At 44.2% G+C, this 15,334-nt stretch overlaps 1 protein-coding gene across 2 annotated transcripts in view; it reads right to left on the bottom strand.

Moving 5' to 3' along the window:
* Positions 1-772: 772 nt before the first annotated feature.
* Positions 773-15,334, bottom strand: part of FAM135B (family with sequence similarity 135 member B) — a 272,851-nt gene continuing 258,289 nt past the window's right edge. For both annotated transcript variants that reach the window (XM_027972869.3, XM_060419990.1), the window contains exons 17-20: positions 15,119-15,270; positions 11,442-11,552; positions 9,816-9,929; positions 773-9,512 (exon numbers count right to left, since the gene is read on the bottom strand). In XM_027972869.3, coding sequence (XP_027828670.2) covers positions 9,307-9,512; positions 9,816-9,929; positions 11,442-11,552; positions 15,119-15,270 — 583 coding nt within the window. In that variant the 3' untranslated portion in view covers positions 773-9,306. The remainder of the gene's footprint in view (positions 9,513-9,815; positions 9,930-11,441; positions 11,553-15,118; positions 15,271-15,334) is intronic.

Below are 15,334 nucleotides of genomic sequence, written 5' to 3'. Positions count from 1 at the left end.
AGGAGAAGGCATCAATAATACTATTAACTATTAGACGTGAGAATCATCAGCGGGCCAGCCCGATGGGAGCTACGCTGATGGGCGGTTACTACTAGAAGTGGGCAGTGGGCATGAGCTCATGGCAAAGGGCCTTTCCATGTAGCAGGAAACAATGGGTTCTTTTTTCCATGGTGTGCTCCTTCTTTTCTTTATGAAATGAAAAAAAAAGTCTGTTATTTGTCCTTGTGATTTCTAGCAAAAAAAAAAAAAAAATGGTGGCAACAACAACAACAAAAACACACCTCTTTTTGGAGAGAAGGAAATTATCCACTTAAAATACTTAGAACACTTAATCCCAGTAGTTGACTTAAATATCTTAATTCTGTTTCTCTCAGAATATTGATCATCCAGACACTTCCAGCCAAGCCACCTCCCAGAGTCCGAGAGTTCACTCCTCCAGAAGCATTCTGAGTGAGCAGCTCTGATGGTTAAACTGTCCAAGTACACAGGGTGCGCTGGGCACACGGATGAAGACTTGGGTGTCCCCTCTCACTGAAGGACACGGCCCACTTCCTGACCTGACCCTCCTAAAGGCCAGTTTAGAATCTCCTCACTGCTCTGTTCAACCACCCCAAGACACCATGTACCCTTTTTGCTGTGTGAGTAACAGAAATAACCTCCACCTGCCAGATGTCCTCTGACCAAATGTAGAAGTAACCCCTTCAGCCCTAAGTGCATCCCTAGAGAGAGGCTAATGTACATTTCATAAACACAAAGTCCTGGCCAAAGAAAGTCAAAGGATTTTTTTTTATTATGATTGTTGTTATCATTATACACATCACGAGCTACACAAAATGCTGACCAAAAAGCAAATGTAGAAAAATAGTAGAATTATATTGGTTCTGATGACTTTGTTATTCCCATCACCGTAATTTTACAATTTCCAAGGATGTTTGGGAGATTATGATTATTGTATACATTCTCACCAGAATAAATATGCATTAGGAATTCACAGTGGCATCAAGCTATACATTCAGGTTCTATTTTCAGAGAAAGGGACCGTGCTGAAGACCCTGCCTCTATTTACCTTCTACAGCATAGGAGGTCACATTTGAAAACTAAATTAAAACATAATAAAACAAAATGAATTCCAGAGCCCTGCGTTGTATGATGGATAAACAAAAAGCCACAGGCTGGTTCTCCTGGTTAAGCTAGAGTGTGATAATGTTTATGGACACAATCAGTAGACCATTTATTTATTTGATAATCTGTTTCACCTATTAAGGGGCTTCCCTGGTGGCTCAGATGTTAAAGAATCTGCCTGCAAGGCAGGATACCCAGGTTTGATCCCTGGATTGGGATGAACCCCTGGCAAAGGGAATGGCAACCCACTCCCGTATTCCTGCCTGGAGAATCCCATGACAGAGGAGCCCAGCAGGCTGCACTCCATGGCATCACAGTCAGACAAGACACTTTCACTTTTCACACTTTCGCCTATTAACTTGAAAAAAAAAGTAGAATAAACAGTTTAGCCACAGAGCATCCAGAGACTTTGTACTACAGACTGATAAGATGCCATTCAGGAGGTGGTGCTTCTAGGCAGACTGAGCTGAAACCAGCACCACTGAACATCTCCTTTGACAAATTTCCTGCCTTGACACTGACCTGGGGATGGTGTCAGTGTCAGCAAGGAAGCTTGGAGGTTCTGCATGAGAGGCACGGCTTATACCACTACGGCAACTCCTCTGGGCTATTTTCCTCCTTCCAGACCCTGGCAGGATGCTGGCATCCTGGTAGAAGCAGTTTGACTTGTTCTAAGAGATGCTGAGGTGGTAATGCTCTTGGTGTTTCTCATCTGCTCTTTTTCATTACTCTAAGTGGACATTCTTCTGTGTATGTGGGTCTCCTCTCCTCCCCTCAGATTATAAACTTTTGTATGGCAGGGTCTTGTCTGATGAATTTCTGTAGCCACCTGTAGCTAGCATAGAACTCAGCAGAGACTAAAAAAACACTGTTTAAAAAGAAATGCAGTCAAGTGTAAGCTCTGGGAATATTAGGAATGAAGGGAAAATCAGACTTTGATTTTGTTACATAGGAGCAAGACAGTTCGTGGGACAGAATGGGATGCTTCCTTTAAAAAAAAAAACAGTTTCAAACAAGCAAAAAGATAGTAATGTGTGCATAGGTTATCAGGATCATTATTAAATTCAGTATTTGGATTATTATGAAACTTCCTTGGAGCAAGAAGAATGGAGCAGGATATTTTGCCGTATGCAGTAAGCTTAACCTTGGACTAAAGGACATTTAGCCCAAGTGCTAAAAGTCTTTTTTGTTTGATGCAATAAAAAGATTCTGAGTGACATTTACAGAATTAACACTTCTGAACACCTTAAATTTGATGTAATATTGTTCTTAGTTGGCTGTCAGGCTTCAGCCCCTCCTCTCAACTTAACCATGGCTTACATTATACCCTGAGAAGGAAAATTAGATCATCCAGTTATTCATAGAACTGAGCTGGAAAACTCCAGTTTGGAGGCTCTTGGAATTAACAGAATGTTCTAACTTCTCGAAGTTTGAGTCTTCAAGTTTCAAACAGGGTGATCTCCCTCACACCATCAAGTACGAATGTAAAAAGGTGTGGAGTTATTTTTTATAAGGAAAATTCCTCAGAGCTAACATTTGCTGTAAAATATTTCTGAGCCATCCCCTCAGTGCTTACTCTGCTCAGGCATTATTCCTCTCTGGTTACCCCTTTCTCATCCAGATGCCCTTCCAACCCCCACAGCGACCTTTCAAAGTAGACATGTGGAAATCTGTTTTATAGCTGAGGGCACTAGCCCGCTGGCTTGAAAGGACACCCCAGAGATACAGTGGTTCTTCCCGTTACAGGAAACTGCCACAATGAGATCTTCTCAGACACAACTACTTTCCTCTTGCAAATCCAGAAGCCTAGAGGGCAAACAGGAACCAAGGGCAAACAGGAACCAAGGTCAAACTGTTTCTTTATGGGAATCCATTGCTGTGTGTTGGATGAGATGCTAGAGAAGAAAACGCAAGCTTTCAAAGACCTGGCCCTGTCCAGAACTTCCTTACTGAACCCTGACTCTGTAATGGGAAACACTGGCAAATTAGACATGACTCCTGCTCTAAGGAGTCCATATGGAGGAGAACCACCAGAACACAGGAAGGAGAAGAGAGTGGGATCATGGAAACGTGAGAAAACCGAGCTCTGATTGTAAGACATCATGCGGAAGCAGGAATCTACAGGCCAGGAACCACTGGGTCCCGGTTCACAACCAACGGACAGGGAATTGACTCCAACAGGAAAGTAAGGAACCCCTCCAGTGTGGGGAAAGCAGAGAGAGACAGGAGGTATAGATGGAAGGGTATGGTCTGGGCAGTTATGGAACGCATTGTGGTCTAGGAGAAAGTGGTTTCAGGCCGGTAGGAGAAAGAAAACTTGAGACACAGTGATTGGGAAAGACAGATGATTAATCAAGAGCCAACAGGCCAGCCAATCACCCCATTATGCTTATGGACAGAGCTTTATAAAACCACCCTTATCATTGAATTATGTTTTCCTTTGCCATCTCACTTATCAGTTATGTAGGTGCCTTGAACAGGAATATATTATGAGAGAAAGCTCATAAGATTACGGTTTAGGATTTGAAGAATCCTGGCATTGATTTTTAACAGATATATGACTTTTGTGATCTATTAACATCTCTGGGTTGGATGCATTCAATAGCATGAAGGATAACAGGGAAGCTCAGGGCTCGAATCTTGACTCCACCATGGCTAAGCTGTGTGACCTTAGTCAAGTTACCTGACTTCTCCCAATACCATCGGCATGCTGTATGAGTTTTAAAGATTAGGTGGACTCATAGATGCACATGACCTAGCAAACCAAAGTGGAGTGCTGCATATTATTTCCATTCCTTCACTCCTTCACATGTTAAAAAGAAGATAAATGAGAGCCCGGATTTCTTTTACCTCTAGAGGTCTCTGAATCCGTGTTAAGTCATGAAGTTTTGGGTTTGCGGATCATGTCTTGCAGTCACACAATCATAACCACATCTATGAAATGAAGACACACACAAGTGGAGACACTTGATAATTTAGTTGTGAAAAGATCAACTGTAGGGCTATGACCTGGCTTAGATATAAACAGAGCGTGACCCACACGGCCATATGTTTACACCTGTTCTAAGCGTACTTGTATACAGTAAGACCATTCCTTTGTTTGAGAGAAGGCACTGGAGCCTTTTCCCCTAAAATTAAAACTGGTTTTTAGAATTTGATCCACTGAATAGTAAGGTGTGTTATTACCATTCAACATAAAACAAGCACTGGGAGAAGTTCAGCTTTTTTCGAGACTTTCCACAGTGTTTTCTATTGCAATATCTCTAGCATTATGTATAAAGGTAAAGAGGTACTTCGGGGATAAAAAGCTTTGAAAAAAAAGTCAAAAGAGAAAGGGACATAGAAAGATTTGGGAAGGCACCTTGAAGGTTTAGAAAAGTCTTGGTGGGGCAGTCCTTTATCTGAAAGAAGCATGCAGGCAGGCATGCATTTACTACTGCCTGTAACTTCAAAAGAGTGCACTTCGACATACATGAATGAAGACTTACGTGGTTAGTGGAGGTTGGGAGAACAAAGCTCAGATGCTAAATATCAAGTAGAGTCTGAATGAAACACCACCTCAGTCCTCTTCCAGTTCTGAGATTTCAAGGTTGTAATTTTAAAACTACCAGCTAAAAATAAAACATGAAGTCTGATGGTTGATCCAGATCCTTTTAGTGTTTAGAATTACACGATGCATCTTAATATCTCTACAGCCTAGGACGACAGCCAACACAAAAGAGATTTATCATAAAACAGGGAAAGAATACGTGAATGAAAAGAAAAAAAAAAGGAAAAAATGGATCCAGATTTCAGCAGATGGTGTTTGGGTCTATAAATTAGAGAACAACATTCATTCTTCCTAAGGATATTGAGACGGACTCCTTGGAAGAACAGCATAAGACAACACCATTCCTCAATGTGTTCCGTGCCGTGACCTCACTTTCTTTTTATTCAACTTGTGGAGCTGCACATGGCAGCCTGGTTATTGCCAGTGCTTAGCAGCAAATTCTGTGAAATCAAAGCAACAAAAGTGTTAGTTGCTCAGTTGTGTCCAACTCCTTGTGAGCCCATGGACTATGGCCCACCAGGCTCCTCTGTCCATGGGATTCTCCAGGAAAGAATACTGGAGTGGGTAGCCATTCCATTCTCCAGGGGATCTCATCAAAGCAAAGAGCATAGCCAAAAAAAAAAAAAAAAAAAAAAAGTCCTGTCAGTTACATTTGAAAGTAAAAGTGAAAGTCGCTCAGTTGTGTCCCGCTCTTTGCGACCCCATGGACTATACAGTTCCTGGAATTCTCCAGGCTAGAACACTGAAGTGGGTAGCTCTTCCCTTCTCCAGGGGATCTTCCCAACCTGGGAATCAAACTCAGGTCTCCCTCATTCCAGGTGGACTCTTAACCAGCTGAGCCACGAGGGAAGCCCTCAACTGGGGGCTTATAAATACCTAAGAATAGCCTCCCTAGTGGCTCAATGGAAAGAATTCGCCTACCAGTGCAGGAGACACAGGTTCATTACCTGGGAAAAGGAAAGACTCCTGGGAGAAGGAAATGGTAACCCACTGCAGTATTCTTGCCTGGGAAATCCTATGGACAGAGGGCCTGGTGAGCCACAGTTCATGGGGTTGCAAAAGAGTTGGACATGATTTAGCAACTAAACAGCAGCATACAGCAAAATACCTAAGATAATACTTTCAGTTAAAATATCCTGGAGAGAGATGTGATTACAGGTGTGAACTCTGGTTTCTCATGGGACCCTCCTTACTGAGCAGAAATTTCCCTACTAGTGTTAATAATGGAAATTTCTTCCTGATATAAGAAGACAATCCCCCATGGTGGCTAACTTCCACACTTCCTTTCTTGTACCAAAACTGACTCTATCTGCCTGTCCAGTGTAACAAAGGCTCTCAGCTCTCTCTCATATGAAACCTCTTCCTTACCCTGTTAACTCCCTGAGGGTCCCCACAACCCACCCTCCACCCAGCCAACTCTTCTTCAGCCTGGCATCTGGGTGTAGACACGGAATCTTCCACGAGGCCCTTTCTGATCACATACCACCCTACATCCGCAGGGTCCCTCTTCTAAGCCACCATCAGATCCCTGCCACTTCCCTGGGGCCCACTTGCTCTAACTTCCCATCTGATTGGCTGTATTCCTTGCTAAACTATGAACTACTGAATCTTACCAATACATTCCCAGCACAAAGTAAGCCCTCGAGTTGTGTTTGTTGAATGAATGATTGAGTAAATGAATTGACGAATGCATGTACTTGGTGGTAACAGGCTATGTAAGGTCAGTATCACACTTTTCAGGTCTCACTTTGAAAGCCCCATTCTTATTCTCCAGGCAATGAAAACTAGACTTCTAGAATCCCCTTGATCCTGCCTGTGTTTCATCAAAGCCCTCATCATACCTTGCCTTACTAACAAGGCTGGATCTTCCGTGCATTCTCTAAGGACACAGACTCTGCATTTTAGCCTTGTGCGCCCACCTGGCACAGGTGGAAGTTGTTCAGTGAATACCTGTGGACTCCAGACACCAATAGGAATCTATTCTTGTCCCACCTGCTCCCCAGGTACACAGCACTCCAGCTGATTTCAACCTGCCATGGAGATACTACTTTTGCCCCAAGGTGACTTTAGCTTCACATTTGTTTCTCTGGGTGTATCTGGCTCATGAACAACAAATTCCATTCATCTCAATATTAGTCATTTTTACTTCTAAACTAGTTCTGAGAAATTTAACAAATCATAAAGACAAAAACAAAAATTTGTTGAGAATGAAGACATACTATTATTATCTTGGCAGGCATTTTGTTATAATTTTATAGTCAATAATAGAATGTCCCTGTTTTACATTATATGTATATTTATGTATATATATATATTATATGTCTATACTTCGATAGAAAGAGACATAAAAAAGCCTTTCAAATGAGGCATGACACGCAACACTGGACGCTCTTATTTACAATATAGAGATGTATACTTTCTACACAATTATAATAGATGCTCAGAGGCCAGAGAGGGTTTACAAAGACAGCAGAGCACCCCTATAAAAAAGAGGTGCACCACACAGCTGGATGTTTATTGCCATTAGTTCTATGTCCAGACAGCATATTGAAGTTAAAAATGGCATCTGGTTATTGGAAAAGACGACGGCCATTGATTCACCCTGGCTTCATAGCTGCTGGCTGCACGGTCTTTCAAATGATCAGGGGATGACAAACTTTGCTGATGGGCACAGGAAAAACAAACGTGAAATGCTCCTCATTTGGCCAAAAAGGAGAAGATGCTATAAACCATGGTCCCGCCCTGCACTTGGGCACTTGTAAGGAACTGCAAGTTCATAGGCTGCACTGTGGGAACCACACCCGCTCTGGGTCATATAGCAGACTGGTCATGTTCATAAGTAACCAGAGTCTACGCCCATCAAGAGCTTGGAAAAATACCCAGTGGGAGAGTGACCCAAAGCATTACCTATCCCATACATGTTAAGACTAAGATACAATGAGATTTCCAAGAAGACCCACAGAGACCCGGAATCTCTTGTGTGGGAGGTTTTTCCAACTTCCTCTCCAGCTTTTTCTTTCTTTAGAAATGCCTCAGTCTGCTCTCCTGCAAAGTTGTCTACCTGGACTTGATTGCCATGGTCTACTATGTTTTCAAAGTCACACTGTTAGTACCTGAGGAACTGAAAGTCTCAGCTGAGTCTAGAATTCCTTGGCTTACTACCATGGCATTGGTGGGCATCACTAAGATTATCATCCAGGCACTGGGACCAGGAGTCTGGCTCCAGACGAGTTCCCACAGTTTCAGAAGCAACTTTTGCAGAAGTGGGAGGAGCTTCTGTCTGCAGAAGATGCGTCTCCTGTGTTAATGATCCCTATGGTCCTTGTTCATGTGTTCCTTCATTACAACTAAATGATCCTGCAGGCTTCTGTCAGCCCATAGCACATACTCAGTCTTTGGGACCACATTAAACACCATAATTTTTCAAAAGTCCCCTTAAGTCACTTACCAATAACAATCTGAGTCCCCAACCTGGCTGTTGTTCTCTCTGATCTCACATTTGTCCTGTTGTCTTGTGTGTGTATGTGTGTGTCTGTGTGAGTGCGTGTGTGTATCAATGGAAACCTTCCCTAGCCCTTTATTTTCCTAAGGCAAGAAGACATTTCTAGTGAAAGATAACCAGCACCCTTCTCAGAGCCCCCCTGAGGTTTTAAATCCAGCACTCCTCCATTGAGATGTCTTTCCCCTTCCATGGAGAGGAGAAGCAGCTGGCCATGTGGATGGTTTTAATTTTTTTGCGAGTGCATCAAATGCTAACATAGCATTTCTTTGGACGTGTATCAGCAGGAGCTTCACCAGGTGTGTGTTCATTTAAGGGCCACCTTCTGCTAGGTTTAATCTCAGTCTGTTTTCCCTACTACAGACAGAGATGTCAGCAATCACAAAAAAAATAATGTGTGAACCAGGGTTATGCATAGAAAAAGTCTGGAGGAGTAGTTGGAGCAGCCAGTTCACCAGTTAACGTTTTCTCTGCAACAAACTTGCATTTACCCATAGCATCACTCTATACCTCAAATCACCCCACCAGCTGTTGTTAAGAAATAAAACCAAAGTTTATGAAGCATTCCTTTGTCCCTTGTTGAGAAAAAATGAGGAAAGCATAAGAATATGGGTTCACACGGTCTTGAACAAGTGGCACATTTGAATCAATTAAGGATTATATTTACACAAATATGTTCCACTTCTGCACAGAGGTTAACCTGAGTTCTGAAATGCTTGAGTGCATCAAAAATGATAAAGCTATGAACTAGTCACATACCCAACAAACCTAGTTAACTTGGAGCCATCTCTCTGTGAGCCAGTGGGAGTTAAGAAGGTGGGCTCACCAACTCCAAGAATTCTGTTTCTTTATTTTCTCCAAATTTTGCTAGAAAGCATCTTGAATGAGACTCCAGGTGGCTAGACAGGTTCGGGCAAAGTCTGTTGTCTTTGACACTATTGATTCAGCTTTCCCAAACTCTCCGAAAAGGGAAGCACCTCGAATGTCCGGTCCCACCCACCCTCCACCCCTAGTGCCTTCCTCTCTGAGCTCAACCCTGGAATGACAGAGGTCTGTAAAAGGATGTCTCAGCCAGAGCTCTCACGGATCTTAAACGTTTCTGGCGAGCTCCCCAAGGCCCGCGCGCTCAAAGCCACTACTTGAAGTAGTTGAGTCCCGCCACCAAGAAGAACTTCTCCAGGAAGAGCTCGGAGTCCAGCACAGCGATGTGAGCCGCTCGGCCAATCAGAGTGTTGGCAGTGTTGGGCAAGGCGTGGAACACATTGTGTCTGATCAAAGTGCAGTCCTTGGCATCCACCAGAGGGCGGAGTAGGTTGTTGATCATTTCCGCGTAAACAGGGCCTGGGAGGAGGGAAGATGGATGAGATGTGGGGGCAAAAGTTCAGCAGTGGAATCTAAAGAAAAACACCAGGTGTGTGTTGGGCTCCTAGTCCTTGGCAGAATATCTGATGTGCCCTACTAGGCAGAGTTACCTTCATCATGATTTCCTTTTGCTTTTCAAGTCAGAAAGTCACGAAAATGAAGAAGGAAGAGGAAAGAAGGAGGAGGAGGAGGGGGTGGGGAGAAGAAAAAGAAGAGGGAGATGGAGGAGAAACGGGAAAGGAAGGAGAGAAAGGAGAAAAAAGGAAAGGAAATGTGGCTTACCTGTATGTCTGTCTCTGAGGGCGGTTTTACACATCTCGATCCTGGCTGAATGAAAGGGCACATAGCGGTCTTGGGGAGAAGCAACCAGCACAACATTTTTAAAATACTGTAGACCTGCAATAAACAGGGTGGGTGCTGTTTTGCTCAGGCAGTTTCAACCCACAGCCTCTGCTTTGTACACATTTCACAAACTCGTCCAGGAGAAAGGAAAAGCGGGAAGACACCAGACACACCAGTGGAGTCACTGAATGAGGGTCTTTGGGTCTAGGAGGGGGAAAGAAGCTCTGCAAGTTAGGGCGGAGGGGCGGCTCTGACTGCATCAGCCGCAGAAACTAAGAAGATCACGACCCTGAGCAGTGGAAGATAAATAACAAGTAAGTGACAAGAATGCCTTTCTGGGCTGGGAACAGTGAGGAGTCCGTAAGGAAATAAATCTAGTATTTGCTGCTCCTCCTCCCCAACCCCATGGTTCCCTGCATTCCAGCCCCAGTAGCGTCACCTGCTGGAGGAAAACAGCCTCATCGCTCTGCAGGTCACCTCGCCTCCTTGAATCAGCCTGCTCTGAGGCAGAGGGATGTCCCAGTTGAAGCATCACAGCCTGTTCTTTCAGCCCCCAAGCTTACCAGGGATATCCCGGCACTGCAGTGCTCTACCCAGGTCCCCCATTGAATTGCTTTCAGCCCAGGGACCCTGTGGGGGATGCCTCCAATGAAATGAGCCTTTTCATCCCAGATATCAGCCCAAGACCACAAGCTGGGGTTGGCCAACTCTCAGTGATCTGCAGGGGGCAGATACCAGACCTCTTCCCTCTGCAGGATAAGTGTGGAGGCGCCACGTTGTGATCCAACTGCTCCTCTGCCCAAGCCTGCTCCCCTCCCTTCCCCATGGGGGTTAGCTCTCATGGTAGCACACAGAGACAGACATGGGTAAGGAACTTGTCCAAGGTTATCAAGCCCTGGAACTTGCCCAGGGCTACGCCAGGCTCACATCCAGGGAGGCAGAGATAGCATCAGAGTCAGTGTTCTGACACTGATGGAAGATTGTGAACCATAGGACAGACCCTGGGCCAGGCCAGCTTGCTGGGAAGGACTCTGGGACAACTGGTCAACCTCTCTGCTCCCTCAGTGACATGAGGTCACTGCTATGCTCTGCTCACTCCCTTGGCAGGTAGTCTTCAACACCTGTATGTGCTTCCTCATTGCAAGTGTGGGTGAAGGTGTGATCTTAGGCACTCCCATGTCCCCCTGCCCTGTCAACAGAGATGGACAGTGTCTACCTGCCCTTTTGGTAGGGGAATCTGCACCTGGGTAAAGGAACTGTTGGTTGGCACACAGACCTGGGGACATTGAAAGCTTGGTGGGAAGTGGATGCTGCAACTCTAGGGTAGAGGACACTGCAGACACCTGCCTCTGGCTCCCAGGCTTTGAGGGAGACGGTCAAGGGGCAGCTAGTTCTTGGGTAGCTGCTGGGCTCTCTGAACTGAGGAAGCTATGTCACACTGCAGCTCCTGATGGCATCTTTCTGTGAGTGAATTAATGCAACTTTGAATCTAATTTGGGTCTCAAGGTTTGGCTCTCCAGCTCCCACTCATTGCCACCTCAGGGTGCAGCTGGGGAATCCACTCACCTGTCTTTTGGCTTAGTTGGTAGAGGAAACATTTGCGCAGATCAGCATTATCCCTGAAGGTCAGCTGCAAAAGCGACCCAGATTTCTTCAGTTTCTGCATGAGCCACAAGCCTAGAAAGATGACAACCAAACCAGACCCACATCAAACACTTCCAACCAAAAAAAAAAAAAAGGCAAAAAAGAATAGGGGAAAAATTAACATTCAACTGTGGCTTTTAGTTAACTTAAAAAAGGAGAGTGTGCAATTTAGCAAATCCTCGGGAAGTTCGAGGTACATTTGTATTGTTATATTCTGGAAGCAGAGATAAAATCTTATGAGACAGGCTTCAGGAGTCATGAAGTTAACCAAACCCTTTGATTTTTCAATCCCCTTCCATAAATCTAGCCTAAGGAAACAGTGTGAAATACATACATACATACATACGTGTGTGTGTATACATATATATATATATATATATATACACACACACACATATAGACGCTCCTTACAGAGTTTTGCCAAGAGAACAAACTGGTCATAGCAAACACCCTCTTCCAACAACACAAGAGACGATTCTACACATGGACATCACCATATGGTCAACACCAAAATCAGATTGATTATATTCTTTGCAGCCAAAGATGGAGAAGCTCTATATAGTCAGCAAAAACAAGACTGGGAACTTACTGTGGCTCAGATCATGAACTCCTTATTGCCAAATTCAGAGTTAAATTGAAGAAAGTAGGGAAAACCACCAGACCGTTCAGGTATGACCTTAATCAAATTCATTACAATTATATAGTGGAAGTGACAAATAGATTCAAAGGATTAGATTTGATAGACAGAGTGCCTGAAGAACTATGGACAGAGGTTCGTGACACTGTATGGGAGGCAGTGATCAAGATCGTCCCCAAGAAAAAGAAATGCAAAAGGGCAAAATGGTTGTCTGAGGAGGCCTTAGAAATAGTTGAGAAAAGAAGAGAAGTGAAAGTCAAAGGCGAAAAGGAAACATATACCCATCTGAATGCAGAGTTCCAAGGAATACCAAGGAGAGATAAGAAAGCCTTCCTCAGTGATCAGTGAAAAGAAATAGAGGAAAACAATAGAATGGGAAAGACTAGAGATCTCTTTAAAAAAATCAGAGATACCAAGGGAACATTTCATGCAAAGATGGGCACAATAAAGGACAGAAATGGTACGGATCTAAGAGAAGCAGAAGATGTTAAGAAAAGGCGGCAAGAATACACAGAACTATACAAAAGAGATCTTAATGAGAGCCAAACATCCTGGAGTGATAAGACAAGTGGGCCTTCGGAAGCAACACTGGGAATAAAGCTAGTGGAGGTGATGGAATTCCAGTGGAGCTATTTCAAATCCTAAAAGATGATGCTGTGAAAGTGTTGCACTCAATATGCCAGCAAATTTGGAAAACTCAGCAGTGGCCACAGGCTCAGAAAAGGTTAGTTTTCTTTCCAATCCCAAAGAAAGGCAATGCCAAAGAATGCTCAAACTACCGCACAATTGCACTCATCTCACACACTAGTAAAGTAATGCTTAAAATTCTCCAAGCCAGATTTCAACAGTATATAAACTAAGAACTTCTAGATGTTCAAGGTGGATTTAGAAGAGGCAGAGAAACCAGAGATCAAATTGCCAACATCCACTGGATCATAGAAAAAGAAAGAGAGTTCTAGAAAAACATTTACTTCTGCTTTATTGACTATGCCAAAGCCTTTGACTGTGTGGATCACAGCAAACTGTGGAAAATTCTTAAAGAGATGGGAATACCAGACCACCTGACCTGCCTCCTGAGAAACCTGTATACAGGACAAGAAGCAACAGTTAGAACTGAACATGGAACAACAGACTGGCTCCAAATTGAGAAAGGAGTATGTCAAGGCTGTATAATGTCATCCTGCTTATTTAACTTCTATGCAGAGTACATCATGTGAAATGCTGGGCTGGATGAAGCACAAGCTGGAAACAAGATTGCTGGGAGAAATATCAATAACCTCAGTATGCAGATGACTCCACCACTATGGCAGAAAGCAAAGAGAAACTAAAGAATCTGTTGACGAAAGAGGAGAGTGAAAAAGCTGCCTTAAAACTCAACATTCAGAACACTGAGATCATGACATCCAGATCGTCACTTCATGGCAAATAGGTGGAGGAACAATGGAAACATTGACAGACTTTATTTGGGGGGGGGGGGCTCCAAAATCACTGCAGATGATGATTACAGACATGAAATTAAAAGACGCTTTCTCCTTGGAAGAAAAGCTATGACCAACCTAAACAGCATATTAAAAAGCAGAGACATTACTTTGCCAACAAAGGTCCATCTAGTCAAAGCTATGTTTTTTCCTGTAGTCATGTATGGATGTGAGAGTTGGACTATAAAGAAAGCTGAGTGCAGAAGAATTGATGCTGTTGAACTGTAGTGTTAGAGAAGACTCTTGAGAGTCCCTTGGACTGCAAGGAGATCCACCCAGTCCATTCTAAAGGAAATCAGTCCTGAATAGTCATTGGAAGAACTGATGCTAAAGCTGAAGCTCCAATACTTTGGCTACCTAATGTGAAGAACTGACTCATTGGAAAAGACCCTGATGCTGGGAAAGACTGAAGGCAGGAAGAGAAGGGGATGCCAAAGGATAGGATGGTTGGATGGCATCACTGACTCAATGCACATGAGTTTGAGCAAGCTCTGGGAGTTGGTGATGGACAGGGAGGCCTGGTGTGCTGCAGTCCATGGGGTCGTAGAGTCGGACATGAGTGAGTAACTGAACTGAACAGATCCATTTAGGATACAGAAAAGTGAAAATCAACCTTTCATTTTGAAGTCCAGCTATTTACTCTGGTTATGCTGACAATAACATGGATGAGTATTATGTCACATGCACAAATACACGAATTTGATAAAATGCAAGGAAATAAGTAAGACACAGGGCGTGTACATATTATGAGTGACGTGATGATGTGCATGCTCAGTTGTGTCTGACTCTTTGTGACCCCATGGACTGTAGCCTGCCAGACTCCTCTCACTGTGGGATTTTCCAAGCAAGAATACTGGAGTGGTCTGCCATTTCCTACTCCAGGGATCTTTCCAACCCAGGGATCAAACCCATGTCTCCTGCATTGGCAGGCGGGTTCTTTACCTCTGAGCCACCTGGGAAGACTTACTGCCACGCAAATGTGCATGAATGCAAATATAAGGAGAGCGAGCCATGCAGAATCACTCTAAATATGCTAGATGAGAAGGGTTATTGGGAATGTCTCATTTTTCAGAGAGACATTTCACTAGTATTGCAAAATTACTATTGGGGAAAATGTGGTCTAAATCATTTGTTTCTGTTCAAAACTGGCTTCCTTGGATTGTGAGGGAAGACAGCTTGACAAAGGAAAGAACTTCATTTCTTATATATTGATGTCTAGATAACCCATGTTCCCAGCTTATGTTCTGTAATAACGTGAAAGCAAACGGATCTGAGCCACCTCCTGTGAGGACATCAAGCAGCCCAGTCCGCCCTGAGGGCAGGCAGGTATGGGTGCGGGGACAGTGTCAGACAGCCAGCGCCACCACTTTGAAGAGGCCGGCTCCAAAGCCAGGAGGCTCCATCAGGAAGAGCCTCCATCTCTGCTTTGCCCTCCCCTGGGCCCTGCATGATGCTGAGGAGTGCCGATGCTGGCGGCATCTTACCTGTGCTGACCAGGGCACTATTGTTGTACAGGGTCCCCAGGTGGGGCCCAGACAGTGACAGGAAGGTGTGGAGTTTGTTGAGGTAATATCGGAACCGAGGCCGCGTGAGGACCGATCGGATGATGATGTTGCCGAGAGAATGGCCGATGAAGCTGCGGAGAGATGGGAAGGGTCCACGTGAGTGAGCGAGGACAGCAGCAGCCCAGAAGATGCTGC

This window comes from Ovis aries, chromosome 9 (genome assembly GCF_016772045.2).
Source record: "Ovis aries strain OAR_USU_Benz2616 breed Rambouillet chromosome 9, ARS-UI_Ramb_v3.0, whole genome shotgun sequence".
Taxonomy (NCBI): Eukaryota; Metazoa; Chordata; class Mammalia; order Artiodactyla; family Bovidae; genus Ovis; species Ovis aries.
Note: the sequence above shows the minus strand (reverse complement) of the source record. Positions and strands in the feature narration are given on the sequence as shown.